Source organism: Aotus nancymaae, unplaced genomic scaffold, assembly GCF_030222135.1.
Source record: "Aotus nancymaae isolate 86718 unplaced genomic scaffold, 86718_ANA_hifiasm-v0.15.2.pri h1tg000040l, whole genome shotgun sequence".
In the NCBI taxonomy this organism is placed as follows: Eukaryota; Metazoa; Chordata; class Mammalia; order Primates; family Aotidae; genus Aotus; species Aotus nancymaae.
Window position 1 is genome coordinate 58,440,313 of NW_026988454.1, and position 16,519 is coordinate 58,456,831.

Below are 16,519 nucleotides of genomic sequence, written 5' to 3' on the forward strand. Positions count from 1 at the left end.
AAATACAAAAATTAGCTGGGCATGGTGGCGTGCACCTGTAATCCCAGCTACGTGGGAGGCTGAGGCAGGAGAATCACTTGAGCCCGGGAGGCGGAGGTTGCGGTGAGCTGAGATTGCACCACTGCACTCCAGCCTGGGCAACAAAGCAAGCCTCCGTTTCAAGAAAAAAAAAAAAAACTATAAAATTCAGATTTTGCTATAATTCTGACAGTTCCTCTAATTATTATGACTAAGGTTCTTTAGTCAGAGGTCAGCAAGCTTTTTCCCTAAAGAGCTACATACTATATATTGTCAAGTGGGCCAAGTGGAAAAATCCAGGTACTATGTGGTTACATTTGTAACCATTTAAAATGCAATGATTTTAAAAAGTATATAAACCATTCTTAGCACAAGAGTTGTAAAAAAGAAAAACAACACAAACAAACAAAAACCAGATGGATAACCGGATTTGGCTCCTAGGCTATAGTTTTTTTTTTTTTTTTGAAACAGAATCTTGCTCAGTCACCCAGGCTGGGGTGCAGTGGCATGATCTTGGCTCACCGCAACCTCTGCCTCCTGGACTCAAGTGATTCTCCTGCCACAGAATCCCAAGTAGCTGGGATTACAGGCATGTGCCACCACGTCTGGCTAAGTTTTGTATTTTTAGTAAAGATGGGGTTTCGCCATGTGGGCCAGGTGGGTCTCAAACTTCAAACCACAGATGATCCGCCCACCTTGGCCTCCCAAAGTGCTGGGATTAGCGGCGTGAGCCACCGTACCCGGCTGGCTATAGTTCATTGATTCCTACTTTGGAGGAATAACTACACAAATATTAAGAGATAGATTAAACAGAAGGATTTGGAATTTTTTCAAAGTCAATAAATTTATTTCCATTTTGTAAAAAAAATCACACGTAAGGAAATTGTAAAGGATGCTTATGGATGAGAGAAAATTTAGCAAGTTTTGAACTAAACTTATCCTTGCCATAAAAAAAGACCTTCATTTTTCAAACTAGATTCAAGTTGTGTAGGTTCAAGGCAGGTGGTAGATGTTTTCAGCTTTTTGGCCACACAGTTTCTGTCATAAGTACTCAACTCCTGCTGCAACGTGAAGATGGCCATGGATGAATGATGAGTGTGTCTGTGTTCCAATACAATTTTATTTACAAAAACAGGTAATGGGCTGGATGTAGCTCATGGCCTTAGTTTGCTGATCCCGCTTTATAGTATCTTCGATACTCTGACTGCAATTTGGTAATCCAACAGAGAGGCAGACAGCAGAGGGAGGGTCCCCTCAGCATCTTTCATAGACTAAAGCACCAGATACAGTTTCCAGACAGATGATCACTTTTTCCGTTTTTTTTTTTTTGTTTTTTTTTTGTTTTTTTTTTTTGCTATGGAGTCTCACTCTGTCACCCAGCTGGAGTGCAGGAGTGTGATCTCAGCTTACTGCAACCTCTGCCTCCTGGGTTCAAGCGATTCTCCTGCCTCAGCATCTTCTGCCTCCCTCTGCCTCTGCTGAGTAGCTGGGATTACACCCAGCAATTTTTTTTTTTTTTATATTTGGTAGAAATGGGGTTTCACCATGTTGGCTAGGCTGGTCTTGAATTCCTGACCGCGGTCTCCCAAAGTGCTGAGATTACAGGTGTGAGTCACCGCATCCGGCCAGAGTATCACTTTTTCTTAATTACTAAACTTTAACATTCTACTTAAACAGCTACACACAAACACTTGAAATTAAAAGACATGATTTTAAAGGAATGTTTGTAAAATTAAATTTCTAAGAAAGTCCTCCAAGGTACTTAATAGTGTTGGCTTGAGCACAAGACTAAAATACAACACACACACACACACACACACCCCTTGGGACTTTTTTCAATAATCATTAACTGGTTAATACTAAAGTTCTATATATATTAACAATTAGATATATTGCTTTGTAGCTATCCATGTTAGCTTAACTTAGGTAATCTTAAATTCCCTTAGCTTAAAGGCTCATGGTTTCATACTCCCCTTAACATTCAAAGCCCCACAGTTTCAGGGCACTGCATGTGAAAAGCCCTAGCAACTTGTTAGTGCTGCATCTGTGAGGACTTCGTTCAGTACAGGGAAAGGCAGCTGTGACTGGCCTCCTCTGCAGCATGCTACTGTGGTAACCAGTGCCATGCAGAGTTCTACCCCTGGTGTCATGCTCCCCTCACACCTCATGCTAGAACTGCTACAATGGCTTCCCAATGGCTTCCTTTGTCCCAGGCTCTCCTCTCCCTAGTCGTCCTTCACGCAACTGCCAGCATAAGTCACCTCTCAGTGGTGCACTTTTATGTAAACAATGGACCCACATGCCTGGGAGTGGCACTGAAGACCATCCGTCATGTGCCCCTAACTTCCCTTCCAGACACACTGCTCTTGACTTGCAGCCTCAGGATACCTCCTACCGCTGCCATGTCAAATCCCACCTCTGGCTTATGCTGCTCCTTTAGCCAAGAACACAGTGCTCCATCACTCACAAAAATCAACCTTCAAAATCCATCCCATTCCCAACTACTCTAGGAATTTTCCCTTGATCCTCAAATCAGAATTAGCTGCTCTGACCTCTAAACTCTCAGGATGCCTTCTTTTAGTTCCCCTTTCCTTCCTCCAGCATTCGAGTTCATCTGTGAACAGTGCTTCTACCTTGTGTGAGCATTCAAAGCACTTAAGAGATCTTATAAAAATGCAGATTGTAATTTGGTAAGTGTGGGGACCGAGATTCTGCATTTCTAACAGGCTCCTAGGGGAGGCTAATGCTGCTGGTCCAGGGACCACACTTGAGCAGCAAGGCCTGACATGTTGGAAAGCTCCTCATAGACAGGGTCCACTCCTCTATCCCCCAACCCCTCAGCACAGGGCACTGCTTACCAGGAAATGCTTATTGGACAGAAAATGTCCAACGAAGAGGGCCTCTACAAAATCTAGCCAATGTCTAGATGGAAACTTTTCCAAATGGAAAGTTTCTCAGCCACATTGCTCTTAAAAAGAATAATCACGTCATTGATTTTGAAAAAAATGATATATTTATTATTTTTTAAAGGCCTGGAAATATAAGAAAGTACAAAGGCGATTTAAAAAAAAATTATCCAGGATCCCACCACCCAGAAATAAATATCATAATATGTGGTCCACATCATTTCAGACATAATTCTGCATATACTCAGGTGAAAAAATAGAAGAATGAAAGAACAGAAGGGCAGGAGGGAGGGCAGGTATATGGATACATATAAATGGAATCATACCATACATGTTATTGTAGTGAAAAAGCATTAAGAATAAATTTCACTTGAACGTAACAGAGTAACAGAAATTGAGGTGAAACTGAAGGAATTGCAGAACTTCAGATGAATGGGTATTCACAAAGAGTTTCTAAAAGATCTCTCTAAAGTTAAGAAAAAAAAATGGAAAACATTAAGATGCCAAAATCATTATTTTTTCAACTAAATATTTCAATTTCAGACTTTAGCTACTGACAAATCCATTCCCCATTATGAAAGCAAAGAAATTAGTACTCACACTTCCCCAAGTGCTGGTTTTGGTTATTTATATTAAACCACATTGCCAAGGTTTCTGTTTCATAACCAGAGTTGTTTAGTTTTAATCCAATATGAAAACAAAATCATTACTGTACTCACCACGAATGCTTTTACCATAGCTTCTTCATTTCTAGGTTTTGAATTTTGACTCATCATTTTGTTGTCTATAAGTTTTCTGGAAAGCATATGAGTAGTATATTCCCTCAGTTCATTCATATTGAAAATATCTGTCTGTTGCCTTTGTACAACTTGGCTGGCAATACAGTCCTTCAGTTATCTCTTATTTTACTTAGGACTTCATGGACATTACTGCCTTCTGGCACTGAGTGATGCTTTAAGAAAACCAGGGGACAGCCTGCCTTCTTCTCCTTTTATGTGACTTGTTTGTTCAGCTGGGATGGCCATAGGAAACTTTATTCCATTTGCCCACCCAATCAACAATTATTCACTAAGCGTGTAGTATCTACTGGGTAGTGTTCTAGTGCTGAGCACTGATGGAAATGTCTTAGTGTAGATTATTCCATATCAAATTTTCTTGGAACACCACGTGTCCATTTGAACTTCAGACTTAAGTATTTGTTCCAGAAAGTTTTCTTCTATTATGTTGTAATATTTTTCTTCTTCTTTCTACTCTGATCTCTTCTATTGTTCATGAGTTGTGAATGTCAAATGACTTAATATATGTAAAGCACTTAGAAGAGCGTCTGACGATTCACATTAAGATAGTGTTAGCAGAGGAAGTGGAGGAAGAGGACCATCTTCTTCAGGAAAACAAGTTTCGTTCTTCCATACCTATCTCAATAATCATGTTCATAGCTTTATTATTATTCATTTCTTTTTGTATGATTTCTTCTAGCCTGTCCAACATGTCCCATTGTATTTTATTCTAATTTTTTTATTCCTAATGTGGCTTTCCTCTTGATACATTTTTCTTTCGTTTCTTTTTTGCATACTGCAAGCTTATTTTTCATCTCCTTATGTGGGCTTATAATCTCTAATTTAAATTCTTATAACTCAAAGAAGAGTGATTTTTTTCCTTTTTTTTTTTGAAGAGAATGATCACATTATCTATCATTTCTCTGAGACTATGGAAAATTGTTTGAGCTCTTTCCATGTTTTTGGAGGGTAATACCTTCTGTGATTCACTTCTTTCATCTGTCTTTTGCTATGTTCTTTATATATCTAAGCTCGAGTCCCACATTGGTTCTTATCTTAATAGCATTTATCTTTAAACAGAGCCATTTATTTAATGACACTGAATAGAATCCATAGAGAAAGCAAACTGGGGTATTCTGTAGCTTAAACTTTAGTCAATTTTCTTAAACTTGCAATCACCAAATCCATTACTTTTGCTGACCTGGGAGTGTTTGTTCCCTTGGTTTGTGTGGAGCAGGTCGCTGTGACGCACAGAAAAGCCCTTTTACATGCCGGGCCTTAAATTATAATCTGTCAAATCCCCTCCCCCAAAACACACACACACACACACACACACACACACACAAACTAGCTGGCTCACACATAACCAGGAGTGTGTATCATCCTTAGCTCCATCCTCCACCTGACGTCATGATGTGGATCTTGAATGGAGTTCTTACATGCGGCACACTCCCTGCTCCCACAGCCTGCCCATATCCTTAGATCTCATCTCTTCAATTAAAATTGAGTACACCTTTCTGAACAAAGAGACTCACTTTAGTGAAATCTGTTTCTTGCTCAAGGTCTGAGAAGGTATGTGCCCACTTTCAAACTACCCCTTGTTATCATCTAGATTTCTTAGTGTTTGGAAGGTTAACTAGATTCTTATGAATGCAATGTTCCAAGTAATAAAACCTAATCTAAAATATCATAAACTGTCCTGGTAGGTAGGTAGGTAGGTAGGTAGGAAGGAAGGAAGAAAGGAAAGAAGGAAGGAAGGGAAGGAGGGAGGAAGGGAGGGAGAAGAAAAGAAAAAGAAAGGAAGGAGAGAGAAGAAAAGAAAAAAAAAGTTAAGAAGGAGAAAGAAAAAGGAACGGAATATATTGGCTCACCAAACAGTATTCTACAATGTTGATGTGGTGGCTTCAGACACAGCTGGATCTAGACGTTTACATATCATCCTTGAACTTGATCATTATCTTCCTTCCTTGCTCTTTTTGTTTATATACCACTTCCCTCTCAGAGTTTCTCTCCATAAGGCTGTGAAAAGGCCAGTGTCAGCTCCAAGACCACATCATCTTTATAGTTTGTGAACCTGGAGAAAGAGCACTTTCCCCAAAGGCCTTCGTGAAAGTCCCAGGGAGGAATGCAATGGGCCTGGCTTGGATCATGTACCCATTTCTGAATCAACTGCTGTACCTGGAGTTGGTGAACTCTGATTAGCCAGTACTGGGCCACATAACCACCCCAAAGAGAGACACAGGGAAGACAGGGTCAGCCCTTCTCCAAATATGGACTGAGCAGGATTTATTACACAATGTGAGAAGGCCTCTTTGCCAAGCAGACCAAAAAAAAACTCAAGCCCATACTGCAGTGTATAGTTTGCTTCACGTGGTGTAGTTCAGGGTCGTAGCCATTTTTTTCTGTTTAATTGACGAAATTTATTTCTCTGTTTTTCATTCTTTGCTGCTTTCACTGGATTTCTAGAGAATGCCTTTGTGCCTTTAACCAGAAGCCCTCTTTTCTTATTTTTGATTTCAACAATACTAAGAGCACTCGATAGTTTATTAGTAAGGCTTTCAAGCCTTAATCATCATTCCACAACCTACAATGAGGGCCAGAAAGAGATGGGAGTAAAAGAGCAAAGTTATTTCCACTTTATAGATTAGAAACCTGAGCCCCTGAAAGTGTTAAGAGACTTGCCAAATACAGCTAAATCAAGTGGCTAAGAGAGAACCAAATCTAAATCCAGAGATCCTGGCTCATCAAGAAGAGTCCTTGACTCTCCATAACAATTGGTTGCTCTTGGGCTTTCCTCCTAAAGATCACATTTCCAAACCATGACATTAACGCAGAAAGCTTTAAGAGATTTTTTAAGCAGGTAAAGAGATTCATCTGCTTTGAAAGAGATTCCATCCATGGATGGATGGATGGATGGATGGATGGATGGATGGATGGATGGATGAATGGATGAACGGATGGACGGACAGACGGACGGACTGATGGACGGATGGATGGATGGATGGGTGGGTGGATGGGTGGATGGGTGGATGGATGGATGGGTAGATGAGTGGATGGATGAATGGATGAACAGACGGACGGATGGACGGATGGATGGATGGATGGGTGGGTGGATGGGTGGATGGGTAGATGAGTGGATGGATGAGTGGATAGATGAGTGGGTGAATGGGTGGGTGGGTGGATGGATGGATGATGGATGGGTAGATGGATGGATGGGTGGGTAGATAGGTAGATGAATAGATGGGTGAATGGGTAAATGAATGGATAGATGGGGGACAGGTGAATGGGTGCAAAGGTAGGTGAATGGGTGTACGAATGGGTGGATTGGTATATGGATGGATGAATGGAGGGGTGAATAGGTAGATGGATGGGTGCATGGGTAGATGGATGGGTAGATATAGGGATGGGTGGATGGATGGATAGATGAATGGATGAGTGGATAGGTGGATGGATGGGTGAATGGGTGGATGGATGAGGAGACATATGGATGGGTGGATGGGTAGGTAGATGGATGGATAGATAAATGGATGGGCGGATAGGTGGATGGATGGGCGAATGGGTAGATGGATGGGGAGATGGATGGTGGATGGCTAGATGGATGGATGGATGGATGGATGGATGGGTGGATAGGTGGATGGATGGGTGAATGGGTGGATAGATAGGTAGACATATGGATGAGCTGATGGAAGGATGGGTGGATGGGTGGATGAATGGATGGGTGGATGATGGATGGGTGGGTGGATATATGTGGGCCAAGATGGCCAGGTGCAGACCTATGTTATTTCTAGTTAAATGATTACAAGCTTGTTTTGCTTTTTATATACTGAGATTCATGCCACAGATCAATTACTGAGTTAAGAAAACTCCAAACAATGGTGCAGTAAAATAAAAATTGTTTAAGGCCTGTAAAAACAGAAATCAAGTGGTAACAGGAAGCCCCTAGTGAAGACCATCTGAGAGCACTTCAAAACCGTGGAACGCAGCGGTGTGGTTGCAAGGCAGGAAAGACTGCTTTGGTCCCATGATCTCTTCCCAACACAGAGTCTGCATGAGGGTCTTGTAAAGAGGGCTTGTGCAAGAACTCTGGGAAGGAATGCGACCTCTGCTCACAAGACTTGGGAGAGTCTTTGCAGATGGGAGCTTGCAAGGCAGGAAGGCCTTGAAGGACAGAGATAACTAGAATGCCACAGGCTCTGCCTAGGTTCTCAGAATATGGAGTAACTCTGATTGCTCTGTGTCAGCAATGCTTGGGAGATAAAAGCCCCTTGATGCATTGCGTGTGGTCAGACTTGGCGGATCCACTGTGTTTCTATGCAGATGCACCTTGATAACCATGGGTGGTAAAACTCTGTGTCCTAAGTTAGTATTCCTTAGAAGAACCACATATGCAATTGAATGCTGCAGACACACACTCTCCCCCACCCCCCATCTTACCCTGCAATAGCTTTTAGTTTACCTTTCTCACCTCCCCTCACCACAGCCCCCAAGATTAATGAGATAATGCACCTAATAAAAGTGTGTGGAGCCCAGAGCTCAGGGCCAACGCTGTCCCCAGGAGCTTGCATTGGTCCCCTGGACCCATACTGTGAAACTATACTCTTATCTTTATTTCTTTTCTCACTCCCTCATCACCACCGAGACTAAGGGCATCCACGAAAAGGGTTGGGGCTGGCACCCAACAGGTGTATGGATGGATGGGTGGGCAGATGGGTGAATGAGTATGTGGACGGATGGGTGAATGGATGGGTGAATGAGTGGATGAATGGGTGTGTGGGTGGATGTATGGGTAGATATATCAATGGGTAGATGGATAGATGGGTGGATGGGTGGATGGACGGATGGAGCATACACACATTTTTGTCAATGGCAGCTGCATTACTTTCAATCTGTATAGCAATACAAAGCAAGTGATGGTGAAGTTTTGCTGAGGAGCAAGTCTGCTAGACCTTAAATGAATCCCTAAATGGACATATGGAGACCATCATAACTGGCACAAGGTTTGAGGACAACAGTTTCATAAATGCTTGAGAGCATGTTCTCTTTTGTAAAGTTAAATGGTCCCCTAAAATATTGTTCTCAATGATACTTTGCTTAGCAAATCCTTTCTCCATCATAACCAGCATAAAGTTGAACTCCAGTCCATCCCATCTCTGAATTATCCATATTTTAAATGAGGGTACACAATTACAGCAGTTTCATGTAAATAAAATCTCTTTCCTCTCCCAGCCAGATAAACACACACCACACAGGTGGCCCCCTCACACTAGAGAAGCCTGCAAAGTCCCCACACTGGGAGTGTGTCCTCACCTCATTGTCCACTTTCCACGGTCTACTTACACACTCCTTCTCAACCCTCCCTGCTCCTGCCAGCCCAGCTCACTGACAAGAATCTTCATTTTCCACTTTATGGTCTAAAGATGAAAAAATGCTAATTGAGGGTAGGGCTGTAGCATCAAAACTGGGAACACTCTACTGCATAGTAAAGATCATTTCTTGGAATTAGTCACTTAAATGTTTACAAGAAACAATTATCAAGTGTCCCAGACTCTTTCATAAATGTCATTAATGAAATAATTGCTAAGAGTTTCCATTTTCTGGTTTGTTTTAATCCCACTATATAAACTTTTTTTTGGCACCACTCCAACAAAATTCCACCCAATGATTAAAGGTGGTAAAGATTCATAAAGCAAAAATGTTACTGAAAGTTAACCTTGCCAGGGTACATTGCAAACCCAACTTAGACACAATCCTTATATGATGCAAAAGCCATCCTAACAAAACACAAAGAAAACAATTAGTGCCGTTGCCAGTGCTTCATAATTTTGGACAGTCAGGAAGACATGCTAATTGATTTGTCTTTTGCTGTTTGTGGGATAAAATATGTAACTGAAAATGCCCCTGCTGTCCCAGAATGAGGAAGACATAATGAACTCTGGCTTGCCAGATTATTCTGCCACATCTGAAGGTTTGCAAATAAACAAATTAAATAGCTCTTGTCTGGTTTTTCTAGTCAACTTTCATTACTGTAAGGATGGATGCAGCAAGATAAATGTCTCCTTTTTACTTCAGTGCTGAAAGAAATACAAGTTTTCCTGCTGCCTTTTATGTTTAAGCTCTGAGGTCCACAGCCTATTCTTATTCACCAACTGGAAACGATTTGTCTGCAATGGCCAGTTTGATGTTTTCTGCTCAACTCCCAAAGTCCCAACTTGAAATTATTCTCTTCCACTTAAGGAGACATCTCATTTTTCCTTTAATTTAAAAAAATGTTCTGAATGCAAAACGACATTACAAGGACTACTAGGTTGCTTAATATAAATTCCGTGTGTGTGACACTGTTCAGACTGTGTCAGCAGACAGGGTCGGTTCAGCTAAACTAACGAGCTGCCAAGCAGTCACTTGGGGAAAAAGTTTTAAGGATTCTACATGTGTGTAAGCTAACGTCAGACCCAAAATCTAACGTGAGTGTAAGAAGTACTTGGTCTTAAAATGGCCCATGGAATTTAATCTTGTTAAGCAAATCTGAACTGGGCAGTTATCCATGATGACCCAATGGAAAGTCCTAGAAAAAATAACTTAAACTGAGTGACCCTGTACAGTTCAAGATGTTCTGCCTCTCTTAGCATCACAACTGGCTGGGACCGGAAAACAGAGCCTATTCTCTCCACTCTTTCCCCCATTCTAGCCATCAATTATTCAAGGTTTCTTCAGTAAAACACTAGGATAAGAATTCACAGTCCATACAGCTAGCATTTCTCCATAAATCCTAAATATGGTAGGAAGACTGATTCTCAAGGAAGCCCTAACTAGGAACATGGTATGAAATAAAGTAATTCCCAATCATTCATTTATGAAGGGCTAATGGAGGGATATCACAGATAACTGCAATCTACAGGACTCTTCTGTTTTAATCACTAGTTTGCAAAATAAATATTTAATCCAAGCTCTACTAAAGAATAAAATAAGCGTCCACTCTTGTGGAGTTAAAGACAGTGAACTAACCCACAGGAAAATAATAGGAGATTCCAGGCCATGCAAGAATCCCAAATAATACACCAACAGAATGATCAGTCATCACTCAGCTAAATCTTATTCTATAGTCCTACAGAAGTAGCACTTTGACAGTCACGAATGAGTCTTCCTGAGTATTACACAAGGAATGATGCGAAATCAACTCCATTCAGCCATGAGAAGTAGTCTCTCCTATGCATGTATCCTTAACTTAAAATTTGTTTATATAAAAGAGAAAAAGCAAACTAATTATCTACACAAGACAGAGAAGAAACTGGTAAATGATATTGTCATCCTGACCAGAAAATTAAATAAAAAGAATACTGACCCTCCACTCTTGAGATGAGATGGTAAGGATGTTGTTCCTTTGAACATTTCTTGCTCCTTTATTTCATTGAAGCCTCCATCATAAGTTACCTGAAGTGGGTGACTCTTTAAGTGGTAAACAGTATTTGATTTTGTTAAATAAATCCCATTTATTTTCACCATAGAGTCTGCTATCATAACTGTTTCTTTGGATTCCACTGTCTTCTTTGCTGCAATATAACCAAGAAAATGTTTTGTTAAAGTATTTTAGGAATCACTACCTTTCAATGTTATTTTTCAATCTAAGAATTTATACGATTTAAAAGTTATACATTGCTTATAATTAAGTCTAGAATTTTACAGCCAAAGCCTTTCTGAGCATACACAAGACCAGTATCTTAAGCCTGGCACCATCAGTTTTGCAGGTAAAAATGTACAGAATCTTATCTCTATCAGCTTAGAGTCTACTTGAAGGCAGATGCTCAACTTCAAGCTTATAAACTACCTACTCCACTTAAGTATTTCCATGTCCCGTAACAGCAGCTCTTCTTCCTGAATTTGATCACATTAGTAATTTTTCATTAAAAAAATATTTACTGACTGGCTCTCCCATGTCAAACACTGTGTTAGGCACTTGGTGTACATCAAAACAGATCCCCGATCTCACAGAGCTTACAACCTAACAAACAGACAATAAGCAATCACCATAATAAATAAGGTATATGACATATTATAAAATAGTAAGTGCTGTGGAAAAAAGCAAAGTATAGAAGTGTGCAAGGGTCAAGGGGACTGGGAATAGGGTGGGTACAGTAGGGCAGGGAGGGCAAATCCTTTATGGGGTGAGGCATCCAGCCACCAGGTGACCAGGGTGAGTGTTTTGAGCAGAGAGACCAGTTGGTGTGGAGGCCCTAAGGTAGGCTGAAGTGGAGGACTCTTTAGCACCACTGTGCATGGGGTGCTCAAGGAATGGCAGGAATGCAGCATGTGAGGGGGTGAAGAGGAGGAGAGGTGATTAGAGGGGTGAGGGGTGGATTGTGTAGGCCTAGCCTAGTAGACCACTACTCTGCAATGGAAAGGAGAGGGCACTGGAACATACCTCTAGAGAGGTATAAGAAAGAGTTGCAAGAAGACATCCTGTCTTTTTGTTTATGACTGCAGATTCTTAGACATATAATAATATATCACTTTCCTTAACAGCAAATTGATATTAGGAATAGTTTATTGTCTATGCTGCTACTAAACTAGTCTGTGATAAAACGTTTTGTTAAAGGAGAAGAGAGTAAATCTCCCACAGTACAGTGTGAGGTGGTGGGGATGAGCTTCATATAGAAAAATACTTACTGTTTTGCAAGATTTTTCAAAATGACTCAAGGTTTCCTTTCCTTTTCTGTACTTATCTAAGAAACCAACAAACCAATAAAAACGAATCATAACAAAACCACCTATTCTTCTCCTCTGACCAAACTCCCTGCTTTCAAAACACTAAATTTTAAAACTAAAAGGAACCTTAGAAATTCTAGGTTTCTTTTTTTAAGATGAGAAAATTGAGAACCCAAAGGGAAAGTGACTTGTCTAAGGTCACAGGGAGAGCCAGGACCATAGGATGGGAAGAGCACGGGCTTTGGCTCAGACTTGGGTTTGAGGGCAGGCCCCCCAAGCACCTGCTCTGTGATGTGGACATCACTCAATTCATGCCACCTTCAATGGTCCCCACCTCTTGGGGATGTGGTGAGATTTAAAACGATGTGGCCTAGAAAAGTGACTTATATGGCGCTAGCACACTCAAAACCTAGAAGTTACTGTCATTATGATTATTGGAACCCAAGAATCCTGACTTCTGGGCCAAGGCTCCCTCCACATCACCACATCACCTTAAATGACTTCACTAGTGAATTACAAAGCACACATTCTGTTTCGGATTGCAAAGTATTTTTAGCCTATCGTTATCTTTTAGCATTTGTTTCTCTCATTCATTCACTCCCTGAATACTTATTAAGCACCCACCGCCATGTGCCAGGTGCTATTCACTACACGGGTGAAGTCATGGTGAACAAGTCCTGGCCATCATGGAGCTTCTAGAAGGGAAACCCAACCATACCTATAGGTGGAGGATCTACACCTGTCTATCTTCAAATCTACTGAAGTAAGCTTGTCAGTTATTACAAGTGCCCCAGGGCGCTCACTCTCATTCCTGATGGATGTCCCCCATGAAACTGAGCATGTATAACTATGGTCTGTATCTTCCTGGCAGATAGTTGCAGCGCATTGTGTGAATTTTGTAATGGATCATGGGTAAATTTCAAAGGGAGACAGCTCCCAGCAGTCTTACTTACCATGCAGGACGAGTTCAGGTTCACAAATATTTATTTGGTACCTGTTATATACCACACCGCATTATCAGCTCTCGGGCAACAAATAGAGAAAAAGGCATTTCTTACTGACGTTGCTCCATCTAGCAGGGGAGACAAAGGGGACAGATGTGTAAAGAGATAAATGCAGCCCAGTGTGGTCCCAGCTCGGTAAGGAGTGGGCAGAGAAAATAGAGAAACCTTGAGGGGTTGGGAATTGGTCAAAGAAAGCTTCACAGAGGAGGCGGGGGCTAAGATGCATTTTGAATAGTTAATAATAGGTAAATAGCTTGAAGAAAAGGGAACAGAAGTCTGGAGTGAAAGTCAACTTCAAGTGTGCATCGCCTGTGTAGTCAGGCAGGCCCCACTTTTAGAAGGGCCCACACTTGGTTTAAGGCTCTGCTATGGCCATCTTTAACCTCTTAATAATTTTTGAACAAAGAGCTCCACATTTTCATTCAGCAATGTGCCCAGCAAATTATACAGCAGGTATTGCCTGAGGCTTGAAACAGCAGGGTGGGTGTGGGGAACCACAAGGGATTCCACCCTGCTGGTGCACCCACTGTGAGGGGGCAGACCCAGGACAGGCATGAGCAGGGCCTGGAATGTTAGGCCGGGGCTGGATGACAACAGAGCTGTGTACTTGGAGGGACTGGACTTCATCCCCCCCCGCCCCTACCAGAGCTTAGCAAACTGCAGCCCCGCCAAATCTGCCCCACTTCGTTTTCATATAGTCTGCAAACTAAGAATGCTTTTTTTATTTTTAAATGGTTGGAAAAAAATCAAAAGAAGAACAATATTTTGTAACAACAAAATTACATGAAATTCAAGTTTCAAATAGAGAAAAGCCTTGTCTATTTGTTGTCTGAGAGCTGATAACGGGGTGTGGTATATAACAGATATCAAATAAATATTTGTGAACCTGAACTGGTCCTGCATGGTAAGGCTGCTGGGAGCTGTCTCCTTTTGAAATTTACCCAGGATCCATTACAAAATTCACAAAATGCACTGTAACTACCTGACAGGAAGATACAGACCATAGTTATACATGCTTAGTTTCATGGGGGACATTCATCAAGAATGAGAATGGCCATAAATTGGTGGATGGCTGCTTCCATGTTACAATGGCAAAACTGAAGAGGCTGAGCAGAGACCATATGGACCAGGTCTAAAACATTTACTATCCCTTTACAGAAAAAGTTTGCCAACTTCTACAGCAGGCTTGTGTTTCCCAATTGTGTTCCCGAAAGACAGATCCCACAGTCCAGCAGGTTTGCGAAATGCTGGGTTGAATTAAAATTAAACAGATTTCTTTACCAACACTTTAATACATTCATGTACACAGAGACTCGCCAAGAAGATGACAGGTAGGCAGTGTTTCCCTGACCTATTTGAGCACTGAACTCTTTTCCCAAAGAAAAGCTAATAATGTTTTGCCAAAAGTGTTCCCTGGAGTCCCCTGGAACTCAGTTTGGCAAACACTTCTGTAGGCACAGCAGGGCCTCTGAAGAGTTTTCAGCAAGAGGATGGTGCAATCTGATCTTTATTTGCTTCCCGACCTCTTGTGTTTTATGATCATTTTTCACGGTCCCCTGGGATAAAGGGCTAAGGCTGCTGCTCACAGCCATGTTGTGTTGGGAGCTCAGCATCCCCAGACTCCACTGGCTGTTCCTCGGGCTGAGGGCCTCGCATCCACCCACCTGCAGACCATTACAGTACCCCAGTGAGCAGAGGGTGGTTTAAGAGCAGCAAAACAAGATGAGGCAAGAGGGATGGAGGCGGCGTGGCAGTGGTAAGGGAGAATGCAGACTCAAGAGCAAGTCAGGAAGCACGTGCAGGGCTTGGTGACAGAGAGTTTGACAGGGACGGCTGAGAAGGTGGTGACTGCTCTCAGGCCTCTTGTCTGGCTTGAATGACTGGGGAGGAATTCACAGCAGTGTCACCTCCAGCCAAAAACCCTATGTGAACACAAAGCAGTTATACTGCTGGCCCTGTGGAGATGACTACACAAATCTCTTCCTCTTTCATTCTGTTAAATCAGGAATTCCAAACCAGCCACCACACCCTGGCCCTGCCTGTGGGGTAGTGCCAGCCACAAATGACTTCATGCCAAGTGAAGGGATGCCTTCCATCTACATCCTCAGTCACCCCACAAAGCCTACCTCTTCTAAACAACAGAGAGGCTCTACAATGGAACCCAGGGAGCTCTCAGACAAATGACAGTGATTCCAAGGCTGGAGAGCTCAAACATCTTTTATAATTTTCTAATTGGATGACATGTACTTTTAAAATGACAATGAGTTTTTGCTGCCACTATTTCCTGAATGCTGACCCAGATCTCAGGGATGGCCTGAATGGTGAAGAGCGGTGACTGCAAACAGGGTGGATAAAAGAACCACGATGAATACATGCTTCAGTGCGCCTTGGAGGTGTGGAGCTGTCCTCAATGCTGGGAAATGACAGCTGCAGAGGGCCCCTCCCAGAGCACACAGACAACAGTCAGGTAGCCCAGAGGGGAAGGAGCTAAGCCATTGGGGAAGCACTGAGGAGGAAGACAGTGAGCAAAGTACTCATCTCTATGGTCACTTTCACATCAATGTGTACCTCGGCAAGCAGCAGGGTTTTCTAGTGTGCGCTCCCAAGAGTTACACGCATGAAACATACACAGTATTCAACCTCACAAGCAAGAACACAGAATTAAAAACAGGGGATGAGTCCTTGCACCAACCCTGCAATCCTGTTCATAAGAAGTGCCCTTTGCCTCCAGGTCCCAGCCCCTCTCATTTTGGCAAGCCCTTTGCTCCTGCAATGACCAGCCCTTTCTGATTGACCAGAGTTGACATAGGACTCTAGTGGTGAAGGTGATTCTAATGTGCAGCTACACTGAGAACTGCTGTTGATGAAAAAGCATACATCATGTTGTCTCTCCCTTTTGTAAACCCTGCCTTGGCTTTTCACAAGTAGAACACAGCTGGGTGTGTTTTCCATGTTCTGAGGCCCTGGGCAGTTCTGTGGCCTTAGCTCCCTCCAACTTCCCTTGATCAACCCCTTTCCAGCAACCGGGCCTCCGGGTCCTCCACCACCAGCACTTGCTCCTGTGCCGTCTTTGCACTCGCTTTTCCTTCCATGTGGACACTTGGACCATGGATTT

General features: G+C 42.3%; 2 protein-coding genes across 4 annotated transcripts in view; both read right to left on the reverse strand.

Moving 5' to 3' along the window:
• Positions 1-16,519, reverse strand: part of ARMC2 (armadillo repeat containing 2) — a 159,932-nt gene that overhangs the window by 124,017 nt on the left and 19,396 nt on the right. For all 3 annotated transcript variants that reach the window (XM_064360797.1, XM_064360796.1, XM_064360798.1), the window contains one exon: positions 11,040-11,247. In XM_064360797.1, coding sequence (XP_064216867.1) covers positions 11,040-11,247 — 208 coding nt within the window. The remainder of the gene's footprint in view (positions 1-11,039; positions 11,248-16,519) is intronic.
• LOC135268403 (uncharacterized) lies at positions 1,998-8,035 on the reverse strand. Its single transcript, XM_064361247.1, is given in 3 exon segments — positions 1,998-7,071; positions 7,073-7,473; positions 8,024-8,035. Coding segments are annotated over 3 exon segments (987 nt in total). The 3' UTR covers positions 1,998-6,497.